Source organism: Halichoeres trimaculatus, unplaced genomic scaffold, assembly GCF_033239565.1.
Source record: "Halichoeres trimaculatus isolate MK-OKI-2021-1 unplaced genomic scaffold, fHalTri1.1 fHalTri1_scaffold_15, whole genome shotgun sequence".
In the NCBI taxonomy this organism is placed as follows: domain Eukaryota; kingdom Metazoa; phylum Chordata; class Actinopteri; order Labriformes; family Labridae; genus Halichoeres; species Halichoeres trimaculatus.
Window position 1 is genome coordinate 16,247,980 of NW_027437193.1, and position 15,660 is coordinate 16,263,639.

Genomic DNA, 15,660 nt, shown 5'->3' on the forward strand with positions numbered 1-15,660 from the left:
ATATCTTTCAAAGTGTAGAGAGACTTTATGACAGGGGTCCCCAAACTTTTTCCCATCAGGGCCAAACAACTTTTCCCTTCTCTGATGGGGGGGCCAGGGTCAGCTTGTGAAAAAAAAGTGTGACGATTGCAGAGGTGTCCAAACGTATATATTTGCTTCCCAGAAAGCCACACATAACCAAATATCAATAACCCTTTCTGGGATCTTGACAGGAAAAAGTATCAGAAAATAAATAATACCACTATTAATGAAATATATAAAACTATTTATGATGTAAATAATAACCAAATAACCCTTTTCAGGTTTTCCACAAAAAAAAAACATGAAATATTAACTTTCTTGCAGACACCACTGTTTGCAGCTCACTCATTAACTTTAGATAGGGCACAAACTGCAGAAGGATGGAATAGAAAGTTACATTCTATGCATGTATAAGTCTTGATCACGCGACCAGACTGGAAAAAAAAAAAATCGTAATGCACCTCTGGTATTGTTCAGGGGGCTGGGAAAAATGTGGAGGCAGGCCGTATCCGGCCCCAGGGCCATAGTTTGGGGACCACTGCTTTATGGACACCCAATGTATATACAGCTGACTAGGGCAAATGATCTGCAACAGTGTGGAGAATCTCCTTCAGGAGAAAGTGGTGCAGTGCAACTATCATAACACATGCATATGTCCACAACAACTTCAAAGATGGAAAGATGAAAAAGAGTGCATTAACACCAAAAGACAAAACACAGCAGGTCCAGACTTCACAAAAGAAGTGGTTCAGGCCTGTTGGAGGCTCAGTGGGATGGCTTCATCATTTACAAAACACATCTACGAAAACTGGCTTGAAAATGTTGGTGATGAGTTACAAAGATGAAGACTTGAGCTTTGTGGCTGCTTTAAGGGAAATGAAACATTACAAACTAACACATTTTTTTAATCATAGAGGAAAACACAGCTAAAGCTACTTCACAGTCTACTTATAATCATGCTTAGTGAGACAAGTCAGGCTTTCTTGGCTGTAAAACAAAAAAAGGTGTTAGTTATAATGCTGGTGGTGCACTGATTTATCAGTAATTCAGTCATTTGTGATGTGAAGTGCATATTTTTCTGAGCTCAGTCTTGCTGTTAATGATGCAACTCCAATTCTGTGTGAATTTTGGCAGCATGGACAGAGCAGCATGTTTGCTCACTTTTTCACAAACATGTAGTAAAAGAGCTCACTCTGCTCCCTTAAATTTCAGTGCAATCAAGTGACAGAAAATTAGAAGTAGCTTTTATTTGAAAAACCTTTCTGAATGATAAAGAAGTCATCAAACTTGTCTTTTTGGATCATGCAGACACACCAGCATCAAACTGAGACTCAGGTCAGTAGCTAACTCATGTTCCCCCCTCACACAGCGCTGTGTGGCTACTGAAGTTTGGAGAGGGTGTTGCCCTGCGATGATGTCCTCACAAAGTCCACACTGTCCAGACAGTCCTGTGCACACCCAGTCCCACCCCTTCTCTCACCCCTCGGCTGCCTACCTCTTTCCCTCTCCCTTTTTGCACTGACCTCTAACTCTTCTCCCGCTCCTCTTCAGGGGTCAGTTACTCTGGTAAAGTTACTGCTTCAAGACTTCTTAGCTTTGCTCCGTCTGCAGCTTTTTGTCCCTCACAGCCACCATGGTGCACAGCAGCTGGATCTGCAGATTCCTCCTCCTGGCGCTCCTAAGCCTCATGGTGGTCTTCGTACACACAGGTAAACCTCTGAAGTTTTAATGTTTTTTTTTTTTTGTCTCATTAACGGCATTGCCAGTGTTATCACAGTTCACATGGTTGGAAATGTTACAGGGAATGCAGAACGAAAAATCATGTAGTGTTTGAGTCCAGTTGTGAAAGGTGTGATGTAATAGGAAGTGTATTTAAATATATCAGCTGATCGCCAATCATTGTGATCAAAAGTCATTCAGCGTGGATTCCTCTGTCTTAAAATTTGTGAAACATTTCTCAAAAGATAAGTTGAAGTTTTTCATGCAGGTATTCAAATTAGATATGAGTGCATACGTGTTCGTTTTGCCCCACTTTCTCCACGCACGTACATCCACAGGCCAGGAGGTATGAGTGTGTGAGGATGTGTGAGCCTGCAGCCTGATGTAAATGATGCAGTTGTTGAGAGCTGTGAAAGCTGCTCTTTGACAAACAGGATGACTCACACGCTTTCATGATGCCTCACATTAAGCTGACTACCCACTGCCCTTTCATCTGCATGATTCTGTGCTTGATTTATTCAGTATTTGTGGTGAGAAATCAAAGATGGATGTAAGGAAGAAGACTTTTAAGCACTTTAGCAACTATTCACTTCTATGAGAGCTGCTACTTTGACAAATACACTCCCTGGTCCACCTTTCACTTACCTCTTTGTACTGCTTTGTGCTGTTTCTGAATAACAGCTCTGGACACAGAGGTCAAAGGTCAAGAGGTTAGCTGGGTGACACAGTTAAGCCAACAGTGTCCTCTCTGTCCTGTAAAGAAAAGGAGATGTCACCTTTAACTTCGAGCGCCAAACCTTCAGTGATAGAAAAAGTGTCACTGAGCCAAACGCTGACTCAGGGCTTCTGTCACTCAGGTGCTATGACAGGCCTGAAGCTCTCTGAACGTAACTATTTGAATGCCTCACAGAGCGTAGGATTACGCTTTACGAGAGTTTAACCCAAGAGGAGATACTTTCATCTCAGCAAATAGAAAAACCAAGAAAGTGTCCTCTGTGAGGACGTGGTGCCCTGCTGGGCTTACACTGACTATCTGATGTGTCCTCATTATTTAGAGTATGTGATGTTTTTGAGTAGTACCACCAGTCATGACCACAACACAAGCTGAGTGACTGGACCAGTGTGACAAGCAGCCCCAAAGCTTGACTCAGCATGAAGCCAACAGCCCAAGCTTGAGCAACACGATGTGAGAATTACTCACACAGGCTCATGGCTTCTCGTGCTGAAACAGGAAGTTTTTCAGAAGTTAACTGATCCTGTTTCTGCTGTTGGACTCTTTAAGTTGTATAGATTCTGGCGCCCACTGTGGATGTAGTATGTAGTCCAGGTTTCTGTAATCTTTCAATAGTTTGTGTCTGGTTTAGGTTGATATAATTATTTTACTTTAGGGGAAAAACATACATAAATAAAGTAGGAGACCTGATCCTAGGTGATTTTTATTTATCTATCATGATTTAAATTTGACTCATATTAAACAGCTGGGCCCTAGAGATCAGTTTAGGCCACTTAACCCTCTTCCTGTTCTCCTCATGTCAGACTAAAATCCACAACACACCAGTCAGTTTACTATTGTGCTCTGATACAGTGGCCACCAAGAGAGGGTGAAGCAGGGACACAGAGCAGCACCTCTGTCTCGTCAGGGCTGCGTCACCCACAGTTTTGGATGCTCAGCCAGGTTGCTTTTCACACACAAGCGTCCATGCGCTCTGTCATCTCTCTGGCTGGTGTGAAATCCTCACTGAAGAGGCCTGATGAACCAACAAATGGCCTTCTGTGTTTTGGAGTCTGAAATGATCCTTCAGTAGTGTGTCAGCCTTTTTAATGAGCCTGGGGTTGATGGAAGAGTCAGAGGAGCTTGACTGACATGAAGAGGGTCTGAAAACTCTGGGAGTAAATGAAGGATTGGCAAGCAAGAATATCTTTAATCTAAATGGATACCAGATGAAAAAGTAGAATAAACTGAGTCCATACACTTTATTTGTTCCTTTCATGCCTACATAAAAACAAGCAAGCCAATAAAAAAAGCCAAGAGAGTAGTTATTTCCTGATGCATCAGTTCTTCATCAAAAGTAGGTTTAAACAACAAAAGTTTTAAGAAAATTAACAAAAAGGAAAGAATGTTTAGGGTAATTAAAACCCCAAACAGAAAGGAATTATAGACGCAAAGTTTAAAGAGTTTGCTGGTAAGTTTTTTAGTTGTTAAGTTACATTATCTATTTTCTAATTAGTTAGTCACTCAGTCAGCTGGTATGCAAGTTGATTGTGTTGTTAGTTTAGTTAACTAGTAAGTTAATTGGTTTTCTAGTTAGTCACTTAGTATGTTAGTTTTCTAATCAGTTAGTTATGTGTCAAGTCAGTAAGTTAGTTGTCAGGTTAGTTAGTAAATTGTCTAGTTTGTTAATTGTCAAGTTAGTTCATTGTATAGATGTGAGTCAATTAGTTAATTAGTAAATTGTCTAGTGAGCTATGAATAAGTGAGTTAATAGTTATTCAGTTAATTTTCTAGTGAGTTGGTTAGTGAACTGTCAGGTTCGTTAGTAAATTGTATATTTTGTTAATTGTTAAGTTTGTTAGTTGTATTGATGTGAGTGAGTGAGTGAGTGAGTAAGTTGGTATGTTAGTTGTCAAGTTAGTTGTGAAGTTAATTAGTAAATTGTCTAGTTAGTTAGTTTTATAGTTGTTAAGTTAGTTAGTATGTTAATTGTGTAGTCAGTTTGTTAATTAGTAAATTGTCTACTTAGTTATATAGCTGTAAGTGAGTTAGTGAGTTAATAGTTAATCGGTTAATTTCCAGTTAGTTGGTTAGTGAAATGTCAGGTTAGTAAATTTTCTAGTTTGTTAATTGTTAAGTTAGTTAGTTGTATAGATGTGAGGGAGCCAGTTGGTATGTTAGTTGTCAAGTTAGTTGTGAAGTTAATTAGTAAATTGTCTAGTTAGTTATATAGCTGTGAGTGAGTTAGTGAGTTAATAGTTAATCAGTTAATTTTCTAGTTAGTTGGTTAGTTCATTAGATGTCTAGTTAGTTGTATAGTTGTGAGTGAATGAGTTAGTTAATTTTCTAGTTTGTTTGTTGTCTAGTTAGGGAGTAACTGAGTGAATGGGTGATCTAGTTGGCTAGTTAGTTAGTTGTCCAGTTAGGGAGTGAGTGACCTAGATAATTAGTTGGTTAGTTTAATAGTTAGTTTGTTTGATATAGAGTGAGTGAGTGAGTGAGTGAGTGAGTGAGTGAGTGAGTGAGTGAGTGAGTGAGTGAGTGAGTGAGTGAGTGAGTGAGTGAGTGAGTGAGCTAGTGTAGGTATAAAAGTTATGAGTTTCTCAAAGGTATATTAAGATGGTTCTTGTATTTAACATTACATCAAAGTAATTGTTTGACAAGTTGACAAGAAGCTTCAATAATAAGCTCAAATTAACATCATTAAAGAGATGACAGCTCACGAAGGGTAAGTTCAACAGATAGATAGTAAGCTCACAGTTTTCTAAAACATATTAAGAGATAATGTATGAGTTGGGTTAGTCTAATGGAGCTATGGGGGAATGTATGAGAGTGCATCAGATAACACAGGTCAGGAACAGCTAACCGTCAGCACAGAAACTGTATGTTTTTTCAGAGGCTTCAATGATGTTAATTCCATTAAACAGAAAATTTCAAGCTTGAGTAAACTCCTCCTTGTGGAAATAAACACCAACGGAAAACATTATGTTTTTATTTTTCGCCTTCTTATTAAATCAAGCTGTCCAGAAGGCACAGCCTTTTACACACAGGGACTGTTTAATAAACAAGTTTGTTTGACATCCAGTGCCCAGCCGCTGCCTGCTTTGGGCCTAGCCGGTTGTTACTGGTTGCAGCCTGCCGCCCTGCGTGACCGCACAAGCTGCCTTTTGTGCCCTGTGCTGAAGGCCTCATTGATGGCTGAGCTGGACGGAGGCCCGGGCCTCCAAACCTCCAGCCAGCTTCAGGACAGGAAGCTGCACACCACTCAGAGTCAACACAGCAGCATCAGAATAACACATCACAATTTACAAGACATCAGAGCTTACGAGCTAATAATAAAGTCCTGGGATTAAATCACACACACAAAATGCTTTCTGATCTGTCGGGCAGAATGACACCAGGCCTCCTCGAGAGATCATCAGAGATGTAAAACAGGGTGAAGGAGTTTACTGAGGGCGTCAGAGGCTACAAAGTAAATATGCAGCATTAAATAACTTGAGTGCAAATATGTTTGGCGTTTGGTTTTATTGGTATGTGTGGAGCTGAGGACAGGATAAGTGAATCAGTGAGTGGGTGGGCTTGTATGTGAAGAGTCTGTTTACTCATGGGAAGTGAAGATCAAAAATGTCCCTACTTTTCTTCAGATTAAAAAAAAAGAAAAAAATAGCTATTTATTTTGGGACAGCAGAAACACTTATCTAACTTGTGTTGGTGATAATCTTCTGCTGAGTGTTTCTACAGATCAAGCTTTACAAGTTTGTTCAGAAACAAGAAAGTGGGCCGGGGGAGACTTTGGCTGCTTTCAAGTTGTGAAAAGTCTCAGGGTAACTCTATGCTTGGTTGAGAGAAATGTCAGAAGGCTATTTCAGATGGAAAGACAAAAGAGGGACAGCAAGAATATCTACTCCAACAAAATAACCAACTGAAGCTTTTTTTTTTTTTGTCAACAACAAGCTTGGTAGAAGAGGAAGATGTTAAGAGGCTCAAAGCTCAAAGGGACAAAATGTTTATCCTCCACAAAGGCATCCTTATGCAGAGGACTGAGCCGTTAACCCGTGGAGACAGAGAGGCTGTTGGAGTCATTACAGACGGAGCCATGTGTGCTCAAGCTCAAGGCTGCAACAGAAAATTAAACAGAGCCATTAGCCAAAGCTGCGCGCCTCATCGGTGAAATTACAGCTTTAAGAAAACATGTGGTACGTCAATACTGCACAGCACTCAGTCTTTGTCAGCTCAGGGATTGGGTTTCTACATTTGATGTGTTAAAAAAAAGCACAAGTTGTGAGTAGTCTTTTTTTTTTTGCAGATACGGTTGCAGACCCTGCTTTAACAACCAGAGATAACCAGGACACATCTGGAGACCTGCCCAGTGATGTCACTACCGATAACCCTTTCCATGACGTGACGCAGCAATCCTTCACCTTCGATTATGAAAACCCCCCACAGCCTGGGGAGGACGAGGAAGGTAAAATTCAGAAAGCATTCAGATCAGCTTATCTGTTGTGTTCAGTTTTTGTTAAATGAACTCTCTCTGTGCTCAGGAGTGCTGGGGCCTGGGGCCATCACAGCCATCGTCATAGCAGTCTTCCTGGGAGCATCGGTCCTCCTTGCCCTCATTGTCATCACACTCAGGAAGTTCACAGCCTCCTAAGAGTGAATACAGCCCATCTTGTGTGTGTGACTGTGCGTGTGAGAGTGTGTGTGTGTGTGCATTTTTGTAGGCCTTGAGTGGTTGTGTGTCAACATTTTCTCTTCTCAGTCTCACAATCCTCTTCCTTTATAGACGAGTTATTTCTCGCGCTTTGCTGTGCGGCAGGTCCCTTGACAGACTATTTTGCAGGATTTCTCCAGGAGACATGTTGTCCTTCACCCTTTACTACGTACATTCAAACAGCTGCCATTTTTTCCCCTGTTGTTCCTGTTTCCTGCTGAGGGCTAGATCTTTTGATACTCACAATGCGGAGCCAAAAATGAGTTCAACTGCATGATCTTGACATCTTGTCAATTTCTACACATGACCAAAGACAAACTGCTGTGAACCTTATTCTGTTTTTTGTTTGAGACTTTGTTACTGTTTGCTTTGGTGCCATGACAGGTCAACTATTTCATTGTAGCGTTAATTTACCGTGTTAAGAGCACCCAGTCTCACTGCTAGTCTAATTGACTGACTTCAGTGGAATGGGATGTGAGGACAATACAACAGGCTCAGCTTACATTTCTAGCTAACAGTTATGCTAGCATAGACACTTCCCAGGTAACAGTTACGCTAGCTAAAAAGTGCTTGAATGCTTGCTGTTGATACCAAATATAGTGTGCCTCAAAGTATCCTCACAGTTTGATTTTACCTTGTCTTTTATTTGTAAAAAAAGAGGTGAAATTCTTGGCCAGTGTATCAATCCACTGCCGAGCTAACGCGGCTGTTTGCGTGATGACTCAGCATTTTCTTTTTCCCCCCTACTTGTACTCAGTTGCTACTTAACTCTGCAGCCCAAAATTATGTCTAATGATGTTATGATTTGTAATGTGTGATAGAGTTATTGTAGCATTTCCCTCTCCCCTATGTGTGACACAAGAGAAAAATGGCCGCTGTAAAAAGTGCAGGATTGTTTTCCAATGTATTCACTGGTTAGTAAACGTATGTTAGAAACTGGCTGGCTCTTCCAGTGGAAATCATAGCATGTCTATTTTAATGTTCCTCATTATTTCAGCTTTCTATTTTTAACTTTTAAATTCCTGCTCTTAAAGGATTTTAAGGTTTTCTGACTGTGTGTTACCTGATGACTGTTAGATGTTGCATTCTTTATGTTTTTGCTTTCGTTAATGAAAATGTCTGTTTGCCAGTGATATACTTTTTCTTTTCACTCACGTCCCAGAGTGTCTTTGTGTAAACCTTTTTTCTTTGAGCCAGAATAACTTCTTAAGAAACACCTTGGTGTCAACATGTACAAGTTTTTGAGTTTTTGTTTCCCCATTTGCAAACATTAAAAGAGTCCAAATATAAAGAAATGATGATTGTAAACATTGTAGTTGAGTATTTTGTTTTGTCTAAAAAATTTTGGCAAGGCAAGTTATTTTCATGCATACATAAAGCATCTCAAAGTGCTTTACAGAGTAAAAATTTTTTTAAAAAAAATTATATATTAACAGCTTTAAAGGAATATGACATTAGCACTACATAAGCTTTTATTATAAAATGTATTAAATACAAGATCAAAAAAGAAAAGAAAATAATCTAATTAATGAAAAGGAATGAAAACAAAACAAGGGAATACATGAATTAAAAAAAAACCACACAAAATAAATAAATCTTTAATAAAAGTATGGGTTCAGATTTTACTAGTCCAGTCATTGTGTATTTTTCTGCGCACATAAGAGCCCTCTGTACACCACACTTCACTCTGACATTGTCATTGTAACGTCAATGCCAAATAATATTTGGGACTGGAGCTGAATGAAAAATTCTCATAAATTATGTGTCAACATCTGTGACTAATGTGTGAGGTTTTTAACACATGACTGCTGAGCCAACCCAGGATATTCACAATTCTTATTTGTTGTCATCACTTTAACAATCAAAACACTCCCATCATGTTTTGGGGTCTTTATTTACTGCAATATCTGCTTTTTGCATTTTTTTTTTATATACAAAGTAGCCATAAGAGTGGGGTAGGGTTCACCTTCAAAAACCACTGCCCTCACTTCAGCCAACAGCAGGTGGCAGTATGGATGAAGGCTTTATGACCCTAACAATACAAGACCATTTTTTGTCAGTTGATTAAATTAAATATTTATTGCTTACACTTACACATTTTTAATGCTAGCTGATATTTAGGATTCAAGTTTATATCATCATTCTTCACAATAAAACATTTATAAACTAATCTGTCATTTCACTTCTGAGGTAGAGGAAAAGCTCTCACACACTTTAAATCAAGTCATGACAGTATGTGAAACCAGGAAAACCACAAAACTTAATCAAAGTCTTCGTCTGCATTTTCTCACACACTTGAAAGAGTAAAACCTTCGAACTTAACCTAAAAAGCCCTGTACAAGTCATAACAAACAAGAGACCAAAGCATCAGGCCACAGATTTTTTTATTTTTTACATTTCAAAATATGAGTTGAGGATTGGAAAGTAAAAATAACCATCATAAACCCACACAGAGTCAAGTGATTAACATTCACGAGACACAGTAAACAACCACGACTTATGAAACTGCAGACTTTGTAAAGACATGGAAATATCAGTCTGGGGAAGTACGATACCACACCGTTTCTCATGAGAAACCCTGAGTGTTAGACAGTGCTTTAATTTTTCCTTCTAATTCTGTTTTTTTTTTTTTTCCTAGATGGTTGGAACTCTGGTCTTTTCATGTAAACTTTTTCTACACAGGGGTGTAGAGGTTGGTTGGGGTTAAGCCAACCAACTGACCTTGTTGGTCATTTGGTTGGATTAACACTTTGAGTTACTGACTTTTCTTCTGGCCACACAGTCAGGTCAAAGTCCCTTTTTGTTCTCTAATTTGGTCAATGACTTAAAGATACTAGTGTGGATTCACTGATAAAATGTTAAATGCCATTCACTAAATAGTTGCTGAATTTAGAAAATGAGCACTTATTGTAGATGTCAACACATTAGCTAAAGATTTTAGCTTTCTGCTTAAGCACCACTGTGTCTAGTTACAGCCTCTACTTTATGCTTTATTAATATCCGAACCACAACTATGAGTAAGTCATTACTGATTAGTTTGAAGGTGAGTTGTTGATCAGATTAGAAGGGCCTGTGTCTATTGACAGTGTTTTTGAAAATAAGTTCAAATTTTGGTACAGTTTTGAACAAAAGCCAACTAGGGGCAGGGTCTTTATCATAAACTTAGTCAACAGCAAGACAGAGGGGACACGAACTACTCTTTTTTTTCAAAGGTATGGTACCCGGTCAAAATTGCTGTGAACGCCAGAACATAATCCTTTTTCCATTTGTTTTTGTAACAAACTCCTTTAAAAGCAGCAAAGGTTAAGTAAAGAGACCAGTTAAACATAGACTTAATGATCATGGAAGCAGAGGACTTCCATGAAGAAGTTGGGACAACTTTTGTAGCTCAGTAACAGGCGCAGGTTTACTGGCAATGTCACTGCAAAGAGGCTTTCAGTGGACACAGGCCCTTAGTTATTGAGTCCATGAAAAGCAAAAATTTAAAGATGCCTGTGAGGTCTTCAAATGTTATTTTTTATATCTACAATGCTGTAAAATACACAGAAAGACCAAAAGAATCTTATTTCATAAGGACTAACACTGAGTAAGTAATACATTTATAACGGTTTGCAGTGATGATGGGACCTTGGCTTTAAAAAGTAGATGAAAGTATAAAAAAAGTTAATTTGATCTTAGTTATCTATAAAACATATCTGAATACAGAACACTTGTATGTTGGCTGGCATAAGTCAGGAAGTGGTGATGACACAACAAAGTTAGAGAAAGCAGAAGTGTGTCTGGCACAAAGCTGAAAGCCAGACAGACACTGTAAATGTTCAAGCAGAGACACCGACATCCCAAAGGTAAGAGCACAACTAGATTCTTCACTGTAAATACACTGATATCTAAACATTGTCACGGTAGACTTGTTCAGATTTGTAAATAAGTGTGGCACTTCTGTTGCACAAGTTCATCTCTGAGGTGAGACTTTAAGAGAAAAGAGAAAAAGTTGAGAGATTCAAACAAATTCAGACTTAATGAGACTAATACTGATTTGATCTGATTTCAGGTTTTCAGTTTTTATTTAAAATAGCACACAGAAAAGGTCAAACACCCACGTTCTGTGCCATTTCCCCGGTTTTGAAACTCACAAGACAGAATTTAGATATTTCTTTTTAATTTGTAACTATATCTGACAAGGATCTAAAATTCAATTGAGAATTTAAAGTATTTAAATTTGCACTTTGTCCCTTCTTCTTCGGTTTTTAGCCTTTGCATCTCAGAGAAGTTTCATGTTCAGAGCTGTTAAACCCACACAGCTGACAGGTTTCATGTGGCTTGGCATTAAAGCACACCACATATGTTCAGCGTGGGAAAACAGTAAGAAAGAGATAGTTTATGCTGTTAGAGACTATTTAAACCTTGATATAAAATTTTGACAGACACAGAGATGTTGACATTAAACCAAATCAAACTTTTCCCCCTTCAGCATCATCACTCACACCATGATGGACAACTGTTCATTTGAGGATGTGGATCACCTGATGAAACATTTGGAGCTGGTCTTCTACATCCCCATATTCGTCATTGGTCTGATTCTTAATGTTATCGCTCTTTTTGTGTTCTGTGGTGTTCTACGGAAATGGACGGAGTCAACAATTTACATGACCAGCCTGGCTCTCATGGATCTGCTCCTTCTTCTCCCCCTTCCATTCAAAATGCACTCCACCAATCACCGCTGGCGTGCAAACCTCCAACCTCTGTGTTCTGTTTTGGAAGTCCTGTACTTTGTTGGGATATACGGCAGCGTCTACACCATCATGTGCATAGCTGTGGATCGATGGGTGGCCATTTGTCACCCCTTCAAAGCCAAACAACTGCGATCGCCTAAAACAGCTCTGGGAACCTGCGTAGGTGTCTGGGTGCTGGTGGTGGCTGTGATCTCTCCAACCACTTATCGCTTCAGAGAGGCTGGGCAGACAGACTTCCACTGTTTCCACCAGTTTTCAGAGAAAGGCTGGAGCCCCTCAGTGATCATCTGTCTGCAGGTGTTTGGGTTCCTGTTGCCAGCGCTGCTGGTGGTGTACTGTTCGGTTCAAACCATCTGTGCTCTGAAGCAGTCTGGAAGGCTCAGCTCACAGAGTCGGGCCTGCGTCAAGATCATCTACAGCAGTCTGAGCGCCTTCCTGCTGCCCTTCACCCCCAGCCACTTGGCCATCCTGCTTCAGTTCCTGGTGAGATCAACTGAGAGTTTATCCCAAGTTAACTCAACCCATGAGTCGGGGAATGCTCAAATTTGTAGTATCTTCATCATGAAAACTTCTCATCTTTTAAGGGACAAAAAAAGAGGTGTCATTACAGAATATTTTATATCGACATGCAAAAAAAATCACAAAGGGATAACATTGGGTTATGGTAACAAGGTTATAATAGTTAACTAAAACGAAACTAAAAACGAAAACTGAAATTTAAAATACATTGCAGTTAACTCAAACTAATAAAAACTAGAAAAAAAAAAAAACGATAAGTAAACTAAAACTGTATCTTGTGTTCTCAAAACTAACTGACACTAACTAAAAAGATAGACAAAATTCTCTTAGTTGTAGTTTTTGACAATGTTAATAGCCTTTAGGATTTAAATTAATCCGACACATTTTCCCAACCAATTTACGACAGTTTTAGGCAGTTGTCAGTGCCGCACAGCACCATCATAGCGGCGTATAGGGACAAGCTTGTTTACTGCGCTGAATGGCTGTGCTCTGTGCTGCGACAAAACGTGGTGGAGCAATGAATTAGAGCATCTGTAATAGTTTAATTGTTACAGAGTCCAAGTTTTTATTGTATGTGACTCTGCCTTTATTGTTACAGAGTCCAAGATTTCATTTATTGAAGCTCATATTATATAGTTTTTTTTATCATTTATGTTAATATTATTTTTATGTAATTTATGTCAACATTATTTTATATTATTGATGCCTATATTTTTTATACTAAGTTTTTATTATTCTCATGTGTTTAAGGCAGCAGCCAACATTTCAGTGTCAGCATTGACTGAGCAGTGAGCACTATGTTGGACTGGAAAATAAACAGTATGACAAAATATTTACTCTGACCTTTTTGAATCCTGCACCTGGTTAATAAGGTATGAAAAAACTAAAACTAAACTAAAACTAAACTAAAACTAAACTTAAACTAAACTAAAACTCAACTAAAACTAAGCCTTGTTGCAAAAATCAAAACTAAATAAAAACTAGAATGTCCGCTCTAAAACTAATTAAAACTAAACTGTAATAGAAAATAAAATGTCAAAACTAACTAAAACTTAACTATAATGACAAATTCAAAACTATTATAACCTTGTATGGCAGACAATCAAACAATATGAAATTAAATCAAATTATCCCTTTAATGCAGCCCAAAAAGACTGGAAATATAATCACAAGTTAGTTCAAAATTAATTAATGACAAAAAAATAAATAAATAAAATAAAATATTTTTGGGGTGAACATCAAGTGCAAATTACTGTAGCTCAAATCTGTATCATTGCCTCCAAATTTTATAAATAAAGCAAGTTGACCAACTATTTTATAACTTTCCAAATGGGATGTAATTCTTTACAAGTGACAATACTAAAGTGAAATATAAGAGAACATCCAGTCTCACATTTTTCTCCCCAATCCTTAACCCTCTCCTTGCAACAATCTATTCAAAACAAAACGCATGCACTACGGTAGAAAAATTAAGCAACCACACACAAAAGGAAATAAAAAGAAAAAAAGGGGAAAAAGAAAGAGAAAGTCTCAGTCGTCACAATCAGATATAGAGGCCAAAGATTCTTTATGTATTAGAGGAAGTCTGCAAGTCCTTTCAAATGAGTTTAAGGAGCCATTAAGGGAGGATCTAAGCTGTTCAAGTTTAATGGAAAGCAGTAGCTCCTTCACCCACCTGCTGTGAGATGGAGGTGTATGGTGTTTCCAGTTAAGGAGAATGATTCTCCTGGCTAAGAGGGTGGTAAAGGCAAGAACAGTCCACATGCCTGTGGAGATAATAGTCTGCAAGGGAGTATCAAACAGGGCCAAGGGAGGATGAGGAATGATAGTTTTATCATATGCTGCACAAAGAGGTCAGAAGATTTTGACCAGAATGTAGCAAACCCGGAATGGAGAAGTTGGTACACCACCAGGGCAAGACTGCAGCTGGGATTATTGGAGTACAAACATCTGTTGTGGATGATTTGCATAGTTAAGTTGGAAAATGGCACAATGAGCTTATTCAAGAAAATTTTAGATTCTCATCCAAGTGATTCAAATCCTTTAGTATTATTTGATTTGATAAAAAAAAATGGAGAAAAAAGTACTCTGTTCCCTTTAACAAGATGTAGTGGGATCCACTGTGCAAACTGGAGTTTAAAAATCAACCTTTACTTTGACACATAGTATACGCTGCAGCAGTGTTACTGTGAGACTAAATGGTTTTCATGTGCAGTAAATGGACAGAATGATAGATTATTGTTCCACTGTCCTCAATGTGTCACCTTTCATATAACTGCAGGTGCATCAAGGAGTGATCGAGGACTGTAAAAGCAGGACCAGTATCAGCCTGTTCATACAGACAGCCATGTGCCTCTCCAACATCACCTGCTGTCTGGACGCCCTGTGCTACTACTTCATCGCTCACGAGGTGAGGAGCACCAAAAACACCTTCAGGCTCTCAGTGATAGGCCCAAGAAGAGCCACCTTCAGCACTTCAGAGGTCTGAACATTGAAGACGGCGCAAGTTAAAGGAAGTTAAAGGCGGTACTGTTTCCATCAGCTGAGAAATAAATGTGGTTTGCACCAAGAGTAGCAGGTGAAAAGAAGCAGGTTAGAGTGCAATCTGCGTTAACCACAACGCCAAGAGTAGAGCTGAAATGTACTTTCAGAGGAAAGACAAAATGGGTACAGATTCATGATACGGTCCAATGGCAGGAAGCTGGCAGGACCTCCAAACCCAATGAGCAGTGATACCCGACAAGAAGAGAGAGAAGTGAAAACCAACCATCAAGTCACTGGGTAACAGAAAAGCAGGTCAGAGGCACATTAGGTCCTGCACTCGGGTGCTATCTGAAAACCAATCTGGTCTTGATATGGAGCTTTACGCGCCACTGTGTGCGCTTGAAGAAGTCAGGCCACAGATAAAGTCGGGGGAGATAGCTGCAGTCTGAGATACTTCACAGAACAGAGAGACTGACAAGATACAACAGCTGAACGAGAAACATCTTGTTTTGACTTCTACAAGGTGTTTTGGATCTATACCCTTAAATGAACAGAATTTAATGTTGTGAAAGAAGCTTTTATTAGAACAAGAACAAAGCAATTCAAGAGTAAATCAAAGGTAAAAGGAGTCAGACTGGTTAGTATATTAAAAATAAAAGTTACTGTAAACAACTGTAATAAACTGTAAATAACTGTTGTAGTTCTCCACTGTAAATGATTAATACTATTTTTATGTACATTTAAAACAGACACTTTTTTGA

General features: G+C 38.8%; 2 protein-coding genes across 2 annotated transcripts; both read left to right on the plus strand.

The window, feature by feature from the left end:
* Positions 1 to 1,558: 1,558 nt before the first annotated feature.
* On the plus strand, positions 1,559 to 8,318 carry snorc (secondary ossification center associated regulator of chondrocyte maturation). The gene is made up of 3 exons (XM_074689456.1): positions 1,559 to 1,730; positions 6,759 to 6,917; positions 6,994 to 8,318. Exons 1-3 carry the CDS (start codon positions 1,655 to 1,657, stop codon positions 7,101 to 7,103), a joined length of 345 nt encoding a protein of 114 aa, XP_074545557.1. The 5' UTR covers positions 1,559 to 1,654; the 3' UTR covers positions 7,104 to 8,318.
* Positions 8,319 to 10,957: 2,639 nt separating this feature from the next.
* LOC141804085 (G-protein coupled receptor 55) lies at positions 10,958 to 15,660 on the plus strand. Its single transcript, XM_074688334.1, has 3 exons — positions 10,958 to 11,008; positions 11,635 to 12,379; positions 14,697 to 15,660. The coding sequence occupies exons 2-3, from the start codon at positions 11,651 to 11,653 to the stop codon at positions 14,901 to 14,903; spliced, it is 936 nt and encodes a 311-aa protein (XP_074544435.1). The 5' UTR covers positions 10,958 to 11,008; positions 11,635 to 11,650; the 3' UTR covers positions 14,904 to 15,660.

Excerpts from the sequence above, each read along its gene's own strand:
- snorc (XM_074689456.1), top strand. The coding sequence starts at position 1,655 with ATGGTGCACAGCAGCTGGATCTGCAGATTCCTCCTCCTGGCGCTCCTA. Across the intron at positions 1,731-6,758 it reads GGTGGTCTTCGTACACACAG|ATACGGTTGCAGACCCTGCT; the intron begins GTAAACCTCTGA and ends TTTTTTTTGCAG. Across the intron at positions 6,918-6,993 it reads GCCTGGGGAGGACGAGGAAG|GAGTGCTGGGGCCTGGGGCC; the intron begins GTAAAATTCAGA and ends CTCTGTGCTCAG.
- LOC141804085 (XM_074688334.1), top strand. The coding sequence starts at position 11,651 with ATGATGGACAACTGTTCATTTGAGGATGTGGATCACCTGATGAAACAT. Across the intron at positions 12,380-14,696 it reads CCATCCTGCTTCAGTTCCTG|GTGCATCAAGGAGTGATCGA; the intron begins GTGAGATCAACT and ends ATATAACTGCAG.